Below are 15424 nucleotides of genomic sequence, written 5' to 3' on the forward strand. Positions count from 1 at the left end.
TTCCATTTCTATTAAATATCTAAAGTTGAGGCTAGAAAATATTTGGTATCGTTAATCAACTCAAACAACATGGAACAAAAATTAGACATAACAGGGAAAAGATGAATAAAATAACATGAGAGAGAAGTATATACATGGAAATAGCAGATTCAATAAAGTGTAAATCACTCACAGCAGTGTCGAGCGAAACATCACTGAGGAAAGTCCACGTGACATCAGTGTTGTGTGTGGCGCGAATGATGATTGCCTCGATCGAAGACAAAGCTGTTATTATGTCTTCTCTGGAGGCGACCTTCTGTCCTTGCAGTCTATCCAGTCTTCGCCAGTCGCCCGGTACCAAGGGAATGGTTTGCACCTGGCAAATTAAACAAAAAAACATTGAAGTTGATCTAAAATAGACTATTCAAGTAGAGAAGGCAATACTGTATAGTGTGTATTCATTACATTGAATCGTTGAGAGAACGTCAAGTTTCCGCCATAAGACGTCACCTAGGAATTGAAAAAATCAAAGATGATATAATGGAAAACTGCAAAGCATATATTGGGAAAATTTTGAATACGTTGTCTTAATATAATAATCATAATTCTAATTAAGTTTGTTATTGATAGTTGGTTTTAAATTGGGACATCTTTATTGATAGGAGAGGCTGCTAGATATTGTAATGACAGGAGTTTCATAAAAATTGAATGAACTCAACATTTGGAGAAATATTCTGGAAATAATTATAGAAATATGAATGAGAATGTTCTGAATAATGAGCAAAACATGTGTAGTCCTAGTGTGAAACTAAAAAGCACACATACAAACGAATGAAGCATGCACTCCAATCTTTAAGAAAGCGAACACTTTATGAAGCTTCAACCATTTCTCACGGGTTCCTATACATCAGGAATGTATAAATGTATTATCATCAGGAAGTTCCCATCTATAGTATCACCAGAAAGATCCTATCTATAATGATAAATTACTAAATTTCTCAACGGAATTTTTCAATCTTACCTTGTTACCAGTGAATTCTCTAGGCAAAGACCAGAATAGTCTTGAGCGTTGTTGGTTTTGCAGGTTGAAACCGATCTCATTCTTTTGTGGAATCAATTTGAATCCGTCTGAAATGATGTCTTCTCGGTTACTGAAATCGGAAACAATATCATGTTAAATGGAAGATGATGATTGACAAATGATGAAATTAAATTTTGAACACACTGTTAGTTTCCCATGGAGTGATCCGTGGTATAGTGGATAGAGTGCTTGCGTAACAGCGTAGAGATCCCGGGTTCAAACCCTCTCATTACCAAAAGATTTTAAACCAGGTCACTCCCGTGTTATGGATGGGCACGTTATATTGGGCGTGTTATGGATGGGCACGTTATATTGGCGGTCCCAGCTGAAGTATGACAGTCGTAGAGCTCATTGACAGCTTAAATTATATATTCGGGCGAGATGGGACCTTCCCGCAAGGTACTCCCCAACAACAAAAGCTATACGAATTCACTAAATTTACTTTTTAGTTTCCCATATTTTTTGCCGAAATCAAATTCAATTTCATAAGTAACATGAAAAAATATGAGCGATTAGTATATAAAACATAGTGTAAATAGATCTATTAATGCAAGAAGCTTGGAAGCATTAGTTGAAATCGACTCAAAAACATAAGATGTTTTTCTATGAGAAATAGAAAAACTACTGTTTATCAACCAGTAAATGAATAACCAATCACAGTTTATTATTCGGTAAGGTTTCGAAAAGCAATACCAATTTGTACTCCACTAGCAAAGAATAATGAGACAGAAGAATAATGAACAAGAATAAATTATGAAGAATATAGATAAACCTAACATAGCCTACCTGTCTGTCAGAGTGAAGCCATGATTATTGTCTATGATGAGCATTGGTATTTGTGTGATGTAGAGGTTGGCAGATTGACAATCGTCGGACACTGACGAGCAGAAACACTCCAGACAACCCTCAGGATGATCAGCTGACAGGTCGAAGGTTCCTCTCCGGCATGTATCACATCTTGGACCTTCCACGTTTCTCTGTAAAACACAACAATACAACTAGTATCAACTTAATTTTATGAAAGTTTATTGTGAAGTCCCACATCAATAACTGATAAGTGAAAGAGAGAAATATTCTAACAAAATCCTGTCTTGAGAAAAACTAAATCTGTTTTTTCTTCATAGTTTATTCTACTTGAGAATATTTGTGACAAAATCTCCGTTCAGTCAAGCAACAAGAAAAATTTAAGAATAATTAATGAGGTAAACATAAAGTACTAGACTCAGTAAGATCACTGTTTTCTTAAATTGGGATTTTAACAATTTATGCTCAATATGTTTTGGATGTAATTATGTTTTTTAGAAACCAGGTTAATCCAGAATCAATAAATCAGACTCACAACTACAATACCCGTTAAGGCCGAATTACTGAGAAACATAGATGGATCTTTTTGAGAATACAATAATTTTAAAGGAAGGATTTTTATATCAATTTGCCAAACAAGACATTAAGAAATTTGATGAAATATTTAGTGGGCTTATCTCTATATTCTTTACAGGAGTTTGACAACAGCGATTATTAATCTTATTTACTTCTATTTTGTGCCAATTTACTAGTTTTATGTCAGTTTTAAAAATAAGCTATTAGGCCGGTTGCAGACGAACCACTATCGCATGTGGGATGTGGGAACTACTATTTTCCTTCTGTGGTACCACAAACGCAGCGCATATGGAATGCATTGGCAGGCATGGCAGTGGCACTGATACTTCCACATGGCGTTGCGCGCTGCGATCATTTTCCTTGCGATCGTGATACCACTGGTTTGAGCACCATGCTTCCCACAATCTTCTGTACCACAATCGCACTAATGAGCGTCTTCTCAAATGTAGTGTGAAAGATTCTCTATTGTTCTGTGGTATGTCGGTCCCACATTCCACATGCGATAGTGGTTCGTCTGCAACCGGCCTTAATTTCAATTTTTCGATTTCAATTTATTAAAAACACACAAAACAAGACAAAACAAAATTACAAAGAATTACGAAACAAATAAAACACAATAAAATGTTACAAATATAAAAAACTATGAGCTTTGTGGGCTTTGTAATATTATGTATTTGTACATGATTGGCGAATAAAGATTTTTCTATTCTCTTCTACTAACAACTCACATGGAGATTACAATCTAATACTGAAATTCCAGAAAATTATCGGCTGGAAAGAGTTATCAATTACAATCATACCTCAGGTTAACAGCAATAGCAACAGTAATACAACAGTAATCTTGTCGGTTAGTGCTAATCCAAACTCATAAATACAGTACTAGTAATCTAATCGGTTAGCACTAATCATGATACACCATGAGGTCTGATGAAGATGCCTACCTTACAACTGACGCACTCGTTGCCCCTGCATTCGCGCGACAGACTGCCCCGCTCGTCACAAGTGCACTGGTATGAGTCATCGTCCCTCACACACGGCTCGCCACGCTGTGGATTGCCCCGGTAGCCGGGCTGACATCGCTCACAGAAGTCGCCCTCCGTGTGGTCTCTGCAGTTCTGCAATGCGCAATTCATGGTTGAAAAACAAATATTTTAGCTATTGAGAATAAATTATGTTAGATATAATATGGAGTAGAATAATGAAATTGGCAATTCATATACTATTACGAATATCATATACTATAGAGCTAATTCTGTTTTGATTTGATTATTGAAACCACTTGATTGGAAGAGAGAGACAAAATAAAATTATTTTTGTTCATAATGTCTCTTTAATAGTTTTCGATGATTTTGTTGAACATTCATAGGGCCGGTTTCCGAGCTCGGGATTTAGCCAAGTTCTAGAATTTAAACAGCTGGAGTCAGAAAATTTGCTTTCTGAAACGGGGCGTAGTCGTAGTTATTATGATAATCTTTATTTTCTCATTTCTATAATTGGAAACGTTTTTCCTTGACGAAATGAAACATTCTTAAATAATTCAAAATAGCTGAAACTTTACACTATTTCCTCTTTATTTTATTTTGTGTTCAATTTTCTAGTTTTTCGAAATTTTATTTAAACGTGGACCGCTACTACGTCCCGTTTCGGAAAGCCAATTTCAAGCCAAAACGTTTCGGAAAGCCAATTTCAAGCTAAATCGTTTCGGAAAGCCAAACTCCAGCTGTTTAAAGTCTAGAACTTAGCTAAATCCCGAGCTCAGAAACCGGCCCATAATGGTAGCGTAACAAATAGATGCAATAAAGAAGTGAATCGAATGCTCGCTCAACTAAGGTTACCCATGTCGTAGAAAGGCTTCCAATTCATCAAAGCTGTATGAACTGTGACAATAATAGTTATCAATTTTAGAAAAATGAAAATTATTCAGTTAATGAGAAGATCATAATTCAAAGAGATTACACTTTCACACACATAGTAAGTTATACTTTAGATGCAATTACCTAAGAGAACAGTGATATCATCTCAACTTGATCAACTTAAATAAAGATATAAACTCAAAGAAGGGATAAAGTATAACTTACTATGTATGTGAAAGTGTAATCTCTTTGAACTATGATCTTCTCATTAACTGAATAATTTTCATTTTTCTAAAATTGATAACTATTATTGTCACAGTTCATACAGCTTTGATGAATTGGAAGCCTTTCTACGACATGGGTAACCTTAGTTGAGCGAGCTTTCGATTCACTTCTTTACACCACAACCTATTTGTTTTTGAATCAGACTTTTTGTTGCGTAGTGTATAAATGATAATATATCATTCAATTTTGATGATAATCGTTCATTCAATAACCTTAATTTTGTTGTGTAGTATATGAGTGATAATATAGTGCATTAATACTGTTAATGCGATATTCGATGTAGTTTAGTGTGGGTTAATGTGATGTTTTTATGTGTATAATAATAGATAGAAATAAAAATTGAATTTGAGATTCATTTAAATGTGAATAATCGATTTACTCTTCCTGAATTATGAATTATTCCAATCGGGTTCACTAGATTCAAATCTCTCCATTATATCGGGTTTGGGTGACACATTCACTTCTTCACGTTCTCAGTTGATCACGAAATAGTCAGTTGGGAACGTCTCAGTCAAAATCTCAGTTCCCCAGTACAGTATCATTTCTACAGTATCAGAACATTTAAAATTATAATAATAATAGAATATTTCAGTTTAAAAGCAAACACCCAACCCCCTAATCTACCCTTTTACCTTCAAACACTAATTCAATTTATTTTTTATTCACGTATCATACAATTTTAACAACACAATTACAATTATAAAATGAATATTAGAACCCACATAGAATATTACGTCCGTGTGTGGGAGCAGTTCTTAAGATTAGTTGTGTTACAATAAAAAATATTGGGTGTGTCAGTCAGTCAGTGAGTGAGTGCCATTTCGCTTTTATATATATATATATATAGATTGAACAAATTCAAGAACCAAACTATACCACGAGAACCCAGAAGAGTAGATGATTGATAACGGTTAATATATCTACATATAATATAATATACAATACATAGTTATATAAGATACATAGAGTAAATGAAATAAAAATAGATTATATTTAATATATTTTTAGGATTAATTATATAAAAAAAATCAATTTGAATTTGAGAAGGAAGAAAAGATAAACCCATTGGGAGAAAATTAGACAATCGGCTTGTAATAATACCTATTTTTATAATGTATTAATAATTATTATTTTCATCACACCAGAACAGCCGGAATCGCTTTTTGCAAAATGTATTTGGTAAGAAAAACAGATTAAAATTTGAATTTCAAACATAAGGTGATTTGATTAAATTCTCGGCATCCTGCCATCCAACATACATTAACCATTCAGAAATTCTGTGCTTTAACACTACAGTGACTCGGCCCGCCCCAGCCTCAACTATTTCTGGAGGAAGGTTTCTATACAGCTATTGCGAAATGTAAAATGAATTGTGCCTTTGCAAACTGATACTAATAGTAGGATTAAATAAACGTGACATTGTTTGGTTTCTGGTTAGATGACTGTGTTGAATCTCTCTGAAAAAAGTGTCATTATTATTGAAAATGTAAATTATTACTAAAGTTTTTATGAAAATCTGCCTAACATTCATTACTGGAAATATATTGAATAGTAGATTGGTGGGAAAACGCTGGTTTTTTTGTAATATGGTTTTAATTATCAACCTCTGGGCGACCGACAGAGGCTCCAAGACCGCCAATGACGCACCTCCCCACGCCAGAATGCCATACTGCAGCAAAGACTGCACATACGCAAAGTACACTGTCCTGCAGCGATCCACAGTAAGCACTTGGCCCAGCCGTGAGAAGGCATACATTCATTTTCTCAAACGGTTCTTCAGCCCTTGTACATGAGGAATTAGCATAGCCTTTTAGGTGATGTTAATATAAATTAAAACTGTACTTCAATAATAGAGGGAAAAGCTTACATAGGCAACATATTGCCTGTGCGTAAGTTCGAATTTAGTTTATTATATGGGCAACATATATTATATGTTGGCAACATTATATGTGATTGAATAAAAACACAAATCACTGTAAACAGTGTAGAATTTGACAACAGATTTGTGTTTTTATTCAATCATGGAACGGTTCTACAATAATGACAACGACTCAGTCGAACATTATATTATGTCGCAACTATATTATATGGGCCCATATTCATTTATGTGAGCAACTATTCATCCACGTCAGTTTGCAATATTGTAACTGACTTTACCCTGTATAGTACACTTGACCCACTTATAATTATTTATTGAAATTTTCCTTTCATTTCTCAATGTTTTCCCCATGTATATCTATTATAAGTTTTGTTTTCATAAAAAAGAAATACTTATTTTTCGTGATTTATAATTTGATTTACTTGATATTTTTGTTCTACTTGAGTAGTTATCTGATTTCTTTTCTTGAATTTTACGATTCTAGTTCTTAGATAAGTTCACCTTTCTTACCACCTTCCTTCTTTTACATCCTCTTCTTACTTCCCAACTTCTCTTTGCAAAAAATGTGTTAATTTATTTATTTTTGTAATGTACGATTCTATGATTTATTATGTATACTTAAATAGGCACCTCCTGAAAAACCTTCGGGTTTAGTGGGACCTCCAATGTAAATGTTTTGTTCAATAAAAATTGATTGCTTGATTGATATGCATAACCATAATGAAGTCTCTGTGGACTGCTCTTGCAAAGTTATAGAAAAAGTTGAAAAAATTAAATACTTAGGTATAATTATAGATCAAAACTTGAAATGGAATGCACATATATTTCACCTTTGCTCAAATTTAAAATATCTGACTTATATTTTCTACAAAATCAATAAAATTAAACATCCAAGTATTATTAGAAACATTTATTTTGCTTATGCACACTCTTTATTTCAATATAGCATTGAGGCATGGGGGGCAGCTCAGGATACTCACTTCAATAAACTTTTTGTTCTACAGAAACATATTATCAGAGCAGCTCTGGGAAGACCGAGAATGTACCCTAGTAGACTACTATTTAAAGAAATTGATTTACCAACATTGAGACAAACATACGTAACTAACGCAATTCTGTTTATTAATAAAAACAAAGACAAATTCACTACTCGTAATACACCATATCTAATACGTCCAAATACTTTCAATACCTACAATAACCTATTCACTAGACTTACATCTTGCAAACACCAATTGTCCTTCTATTGCCATAGAATAATAAATTGTCTACCTGAAAAATTCATTCTAAATAGAATTACTAAGTGTTTAATTTATGAAATAAGAGTGGGTATGAACGCAACTCTCACTCGTACATTGATTCACGGAGTTCATCCAACTTTGGGCTCTCATTTGCAAATCCTGCAAATTCACGATCTTGACGATGCTAGACATAAGATTATTAATGATTGTAGTATTGTTCTAAGGAGCTTGAACTTCAAATCAACTATCAGTACTATCAATAAAATTGATTCAAGAGCTTTTAATCAAACGCCAATGCGATCAAACACATTCACTCATGCTTATCAAGCAAGCAACAGAGCTTTTTCTAACAACTTCTCGCAACCTCGAGTACCGAATTTCTTCCAACAGAATAATGGATCACAGCAAACATTCCCCCAGAACAGAAACTTTCAACAAAATTTTCCTCAAAATCAATTTGCTCAATTTCCTCACCAACCGAGGCCTGTGCAAATCAATCCTCAATTCAGACAACCACATAATAGTAAGTGGGATTCACAAAACACTGTCAGCATGCGCACAGTTCAAACTAATCCTTCTAATCGTTTCAAACTGAACTCAAAATCTCCGTTTGAAGTGCATCATTTGCAAGATGACTTGACAGATAACTCATCTAATCTTTTCGGAAACGGAATCCAAAACATGCATGATGACTTGACAGACAACTCATCTCATCCTTTCGGAAACGAAATCCAAAGCATGCAAAACCAGCTAACTTCACTTACTGAAGCATTCAACAACATGCAGGCTCATTTTTTAGGGGTAGGCCCAACACACTCAGCGGAAACACCCCCAAAAAATTTGAATTGAATATCATAAATAAGTCGCTCCCATATTTTGTCGACCACGCTAACCGTAAATGGATGGTTGACACTGGGTCGTCAAAGAACTATGTGAACCCCTCTATCATACCACCCAATGTGACCAGATATAAAGAAAAGTTCGTAGTAAAAACACCAGCCGGTGAAAGTGGTGGAAATGAATACATCTATATGAACTCAAATACTGTGTTTCCAGGAAGTTCACAAATCAAAATGTACGTGTATGACTTTTCAACAAGATACGATATCTATTAGGTCACGAAACTTTGAAAGAACTCAAAGCCAATGTAAATTATACAAACAACACGTTAGATTATCGTACTATTTCGAAACCGTTGTTATCAGTGATTAACTCTCATGAACAAATTCAATTGAAACCAGGATTAATGTTGTTACTGTACCAGTTAGGTCGATTCCTAATCTCAAGACAGGACTACTTAAAGCTGTTTCTCATGAAAGCTATTACGTTGAAGAAAGTATTGTTAGTATAGAAGAAAATAGATGTAAGTGCGTAGTGTATTCCAATGAGCTCATGACCATAAGCCCCGAGCCAATGGAGATAGAAGAATTAGAAACTATTTTTGACAATGATGAAATTGATAACTCAGATGTATCAAACAAATCGGATATTATAAGAGAAATTCCCAAACTTCTTCGGACGGACCACATGAATGTCGAAGAGCGGAAACATATCATAAATTTAATACGGAATTTTCCTGAAATCATCAAACGTGAACATGATGAATTGACAAGTAGTACTAATCTGTTGAAATTTAAAATCAACACTACTGACGAAATCCCTGTATATTCTAAAAATTATAGATACCCTCAAGTGTTAGGAAGGACGTTGAATTAGAAATTGACAAACTTCTTCAGAATAAAATAATTCAACATTCCAACTCCCCATATAACAGTCCAATTTGGGTAGTGCCCAAAAAACCAGACGCCTCCGGTAAACGTAAAATACGTGTCGTTTTAGATTACAGGAAGATTAATGATAAAACGATTGAAGACAAATATCCCCTCCCAAATATTGAGGACTTATTTGGAAAAATTGGAAGGGCTACCTATTTTTCAGCGATAGATCTCGCTTCTGGATTCCATCAAATTCAAATGGAAAAGGAATCAATTCCAAAAACTGCCTTTTCGACTGAGAACGGACATTATGAATTTTTGAGAATGCCGTTTGGATAAAGAACGCTCCAGCTACTTTCCAACGTGCAATGAACATTTTGTTTTCCAGAATGCCCAATGTGTTAGTCTACATGGACGACATAATTGTGTTTTCGATAATCTCGATGAACACTTGAAACATCTAAAATCAGTTTTCAAACAACTTAGAGATCATAATCTAAAAATCCAACTGGACAAAACAGAGTTTTTTAAACGAGAATTACTGTACTTAGGACATATCATATCTGAACGCGGAATTCAACCCAATCCTTCAAAGCTAGAAGCTATTAAGAACTTTCCAATCCCAAAAACTGAAAAAGAAATTAAACAATTTCTAGGATTGACAGGCTATTATCGAAAAATGATAAAAGATTACGCTAAGATTGCAAAACCTCTCACACACGCCTTGAAAAAAGATGTTAAAATCAATCCAAACAATCCAGACTATCAAAAGTCATTGAAACATTAAAACTTCTATTACAAAACGATCCAATTTTACAGCTACCTGACTTCACAAAAACATTTATTCTGACTTGTGATGCTAGCAATTATGCTATAGGTTCAGTGTTATCACAAAAATTCAATGGTAAAACCTTACCCATTGCATATGCTTCTCGTACACTTAATCGTCATGAAGAAAATCTTTCTACGATTGAGAAAGAATTATTAGCTATAGTCTGGTCATGCAAACATTTTCGACCATACCTCTATGGTAGAAAATTCATAATCGAAACCGATCACAAACCTCTTCAATGGCTCCACAGCATTAAAGAACCGAATTCAAAATTAATTCGTATGAAACTCTTTCTAGAAGAATTTGATTTTTCAATCCAGTATGTGGAAGGTAAATCGAACCAAGTAGCCGACGCTCTTTCAAGAATACGCCCACTTGACGTTAACATGATGGAAAATGATGAAGACGAACCTTTCCAAGGTTTCGAAAGTGGTTTTCGTGGTTTCAATCATGACTTTCAGGATCTCGAGAATAACAATGATCTCGATGACCCCGACGAATTTGACATGGACGAACTGCTTAGATTTAACACTAACACAGACATTCCCTCAGTAGACACAGTCACACTTGACGATTTTCTTCAACACGTAGGCAAATCTGCCGAACAAACTAACAATTCCGATCGAGACAATATTGTAAATAATGATAATGATGCTAATGATAATGATGCTAATGATAATGATGATAATGATAATAATGCTAATGATAATGATGCTAACAAACAAGAAATTGATAATCGTAGTCTAGTTACAATACATTCACAGGAGAGCTCGAACGAACAAGTAGTTATTGCGGAAGATGACAAAATAATCAATGTTGAACAAAATCAAATCATTTTAGAACGTGGCAACAAAGAACCTGTTATCAGAAAAGTTTTTACAAAAAACAGATTGACTCTATATTTTCAAAGTTCATCCACTCCTGAAGAAATAAATGATGTGTGTATACAATACTTGAAACCCAACACACTTTATGGGATACTTTGCTCCAGGACAGGTGTATTGGAAAAAGAATATGAAATGATTTTTGAAAATTTTAAGAATGCTATCATTGCTAATTTTAATTCTGTGAAACTTAGGAGATATAAGAAACTGAATTTGGATATAACTGATTCAGAGGAACAAAAAGAAGTTGTAACCAATTATCATGTAGGAAAAACGTATCACCGTGGAATTAATGAAAGCTATAGCCACATTCGAAGAGAATACTATTGGCCTACCATGCTTAAAGACATTACAGAATACATAAATAAATGTTCAGTATGTGCTAAAGTGAAATATGATAGAAGACCTGTTCAAGTGAATACAAAATTACCCCAACTCCTGACAAACCTTTCGAAAAATTACAGATTGACACGTTTCAATACAGTAGAATAAAATTCCTCACGATAATAGATTGCTTTTCGAAAAAACTCATGGCATATCCACTAACAAGTTTGAACCAACTTGAAATACAGTCTTGTTTGAATGATTACTTTTCTCTATTTCCATGCCCTAAGACAATCCAAATGGATAATGGTCGTGAATTCGACAATGCTGGACTTCGAGATTTTTTGCGTTTATATAAGATAGAACCTTATTATATAACACCGGGACATCCAGATTCCCAGGGTTTATTGGAACGAGCACACTCGACACTCATTGAACTCCTTAATGCTATACAAATGGAAAATAAAGACAACAAACCCGAAGATAATATGAAACTTGCAATTATCGCATTCAATAACACAATAAATTCAACCTTGAAACTAACTCCTATGGAAATGACTTTTGGTGTATCGAAAAATCCATATGTTGATGAAATAACGGAAGCCCTTATTGCTGAAGAAAGAACAAACGCCTATCTAGAAAAACTGAAAACTATTCACAAACTAGTAAAAGATAAAGTAGGACAAGAAAAACAAAACAGAACTGATCGCTTAAATCAAACTAGAGAAAAAGATTTTGAAATGCCTAACGAACCCTTCATAAAGACAACGTTTAATAAAAAGGACAAACCCAAATTTTTCAAAGTGAAATACAATAAGGAAACTCAATTAGCTACTAATCCAAGAGCGATTCAGAAAAGACCCTTCAAACTTCATCCGAATCGAGTAAAGCGAGCTCGAAAGAAAAAGAAATCAACTAATTTATCTGTTTCAGGTAACAATGTTTCTTCTGTTGATGATGTTCCTAACACCAGCAAACCCGTATAGATTGACTGATCTCAGTAAAACATCAGGCATCACTCCTATCAAAATTCAGGACTCATTCGTAATAAATGAAACCTTCACATACATGCATAATATTAATGTGAACATGTTGCGTATCGAATTAAATACAATCAAAAGAACAATATTCACTTTGCGTGAACACAAAATCGATCAAGGCCGTCTAGATATCATAACAATGCATTTAAAATACACAGAAACAAAACTAGATCACATCAATATCAGCAAAAATAGAAATAAGCGTGGACTTTTCAATGGACTTGGCTCAGCTATTTCATGGGTAACCGGTAACATGGATGCGAACGACAAAGAAAAATACGACAAAATATTATTTCAAGTTCAGTCAAATGAATACCGCTTACAGCATAATATTGAGAATCAATTTTCAGTAAACAAAAGGCTCATTGACGATTTTAATGCTGATGTGAAAAAGATTCATGGGAATAATTTGAAAATTATAAATTATTTCAAAACTCTCTCAAATGAAACTACGACTGTACAGCTGAACCAGCAATTTTCCCTTTTATTTAGCTCATTAAGTTTGCTCTTCAATAAAATAAGCGATTTAGATACTAGTTTGGAGTTTTGTAGATTGAATATTCTACATTCTAGTATATTATCCCATAAAGAAATAAATAATATTATTTCTGAATCGAATGTAAAATTGATTTCTGAAGAACCAGAAGTATTATGGCAATTAGCAAAGGTACACTGCTCAATATATAAAGAATATATATCCTACTTCATTGAATTCCCTTTAAAATCACCTACTTATGAAACCTTCTTCTTATTATCCTATCCTGTTTATCGTAATACTGAAGTTACCACCATTCATGAATATCCTTCCCTCATCCTGAGATATGACGAAATTTTATCTGGTAAATGTGAATATTTGTGTGACAACTACTACTGCAGAAATGTGACAGTGATAAAAAATAAGTGTATAAGTGAAGTGTTAGAAGATAAGAAATTAGAACACTGTAAACAATTAGTAATTAATGAATCTGCTTCTTTTGTAAAATTCATTCCAATTATCAATCAATATCTACTGTACAAAATTGACAAAGCTATTATTTTATCAGACAAAAAGAACACTACATTATATCCAAAATCAACTCAATTATTGTATCTTAATAAGTCAGAACAGTTATTCGAACATCCTAAAATACATGAATATTGGGAAAGTGATATAACAATCCCATCTGAAGTTCCATTTCGTAAATTGAAAACAAACTTTTCTTTTGATATTATACATGAAGCAAATATTAAGATTGAACCACTACTAGCAATAGAGGAACTTAGCATTGCAAAAGACGATACTTATTATATTGGATTTTTATTATATGTTTTATTGTCATTCTTAGTATATTTATTGTATTTAAATTATATAACTTTATTAAATATGTAACTTCTTTACGAAATAATTGTAGAAATGTTAATGTAGCAGCAACTTCGCAGTCAGTCTACTGCCAAACTTCACCGAGAGCACTTCTCTCTTTTTCGATGTATATTTTATAATTATGTGTTTGAAAATAAAGTTTTCTTTTTAAAAAGGTGTTTGGCTACCCCAGAACTATAACTTTAGACATCCATCCTAATTACCTTTAACATTTTGAACTCTCTTCCAGAGCTCAAGCATTAGCTTTTCTGGGAGAGCCCATTATATTTCAATATTAGAATAAAAGAAAACATTCGTTGAATATGTTTTTAAATTAGTTTAGATTATAATTAGTTATAACATTATAAGAATGTTTTTGTTTCACTTGTTTGTAAAAAAAGAATGGCAATAAATTGATTTTGATTTTTTGATTTTGATATCAGCCTGCAACGTGAACCTGATATCGTGAGATTCGTCCAACTGAACGGCTCAACTTCCCACTTGTTTCAGATTCTCGAAAAAGTTTGTCAAAATATGCACTTGATGAAATGAGATCGTGAGGAACTCAGTTATGATTATCTGAATATGAAATAAACTCACATAACATTTGCCGTTGTCCGGATCGCACTGGGACGAGTGCTGGTTGCACTTGCACTCCTCGCAGATGCCGAGGTAGAGGCCGTTGTCGGTGCGCGTGTAGCCAGTGTCGCAGTCCTCGCACGAGGTGCCCTTGTAGCCTGGCGGACATGTGCAGAGCTCCACCTCAGCTGTGCGCGCCTGGTTCGTGTTGCGCGAGTCGGCCGTGTCCAGCGACACTGTGATTAGTCTGAAAGTTGAAACAGGTATCTAAGTAACTGAGAAAGTAACATTGTTGTGGAATGAAATAGTTGTATCCAGCAACACTGTGATCAATCTGAAAGTTGAAACAGGTATCTAAGTAACTGAGAAAGTAACATTGTTGTGGAATGAAATAGTTGTATCCAGCAACACTGTGATCAATCTGAAAGTTGAAACAGGTATCTAAGTAACTGAGAAAGTAACATTGTTGTGGAATGAATAGTTGTATCCAGCAACACTGTGATCAATCTGAAAGTTGAAACAGGTATCTAAGTAACTGAGAAAGTAACATTGTTGTGGAATGAAATAGTTGTATCCAGCAACACTGTGATCAATCTGAAAGTTGAAACAGGTATCTAAGTAACTGAGAAAGTAACATTGTTGTGGAATGAAATAGTTGTATCCAGCAACACTGTGATCAATCTGAAAGTAATTCATACTTTAAATCGGCTAATAAGAAAAATATGAAACTACCCTCCATTACTTAAAATATTACACAAATTTCATATTTTAAATAATAAAGGGTACTACAAGTTTTCTTGTTTTTATTATTAGTTTGTAAAAAAGTAGACCATTCAAGTGAAATGTTTTTATTAAATCGGTCTATAATTCGAAACATAATTCGAATTGATTGAGCAACAGGTGGGAAATGTTGGAGCAACTTAATTTTTTATTAGCTGATAGAGCTGGACAATAAGCCTTTTTCGCCACACTGCACAGAAAGCAGCTGTTTTCCAGTCCCTACGTAGATCTGA

At 33.9% G+C, this 15424-nt stretch overlaps 1 protein-coding gene across 1 annotated transcript in view; it reads right to left on the bottom strand.

The window, feature by feature from the left end:
• Nucleotides 1-15424, bottom strand: part of LOC111048257 (basement membrane-specific heparan sulfate proteoglycan core protein) — a 259916-nt gene that overhangs the window by 89999 nt on the left and 154493 nt on the right. The window contains 6 exon segments of the mRNA XM_039422952.1: nucleotides 173-444; nucleotides 447-489; nucleotides 1001-1130; nucleotides 1847-2037; nucleotides 3382-3555; nucleotides 14433-14658. Of these exon segments, the coding sequence (XP_039278886.1) occupies nucleotides 173-444; nucleotides 447-489; nucleotides 1001-1130; nucleotides 1847-2037; nucleotides 3382-3555; nucleotides 14433-14658 (1036 nt within the window).

This window comes from Nilaparvata lugens, chromosome 3 (genome assembly GCF_014356525.2).
Source record: "Nilaparvata lugens isolate BPH chromosome 3, ASM1435652v1, whole genome shotgun sequence".
NCBI lineage: Eukaryota > Metazoa > Arthropoda > Insecta > Hemiptera > Delphacidae > Nilaparvata > Nilaparvata lugens.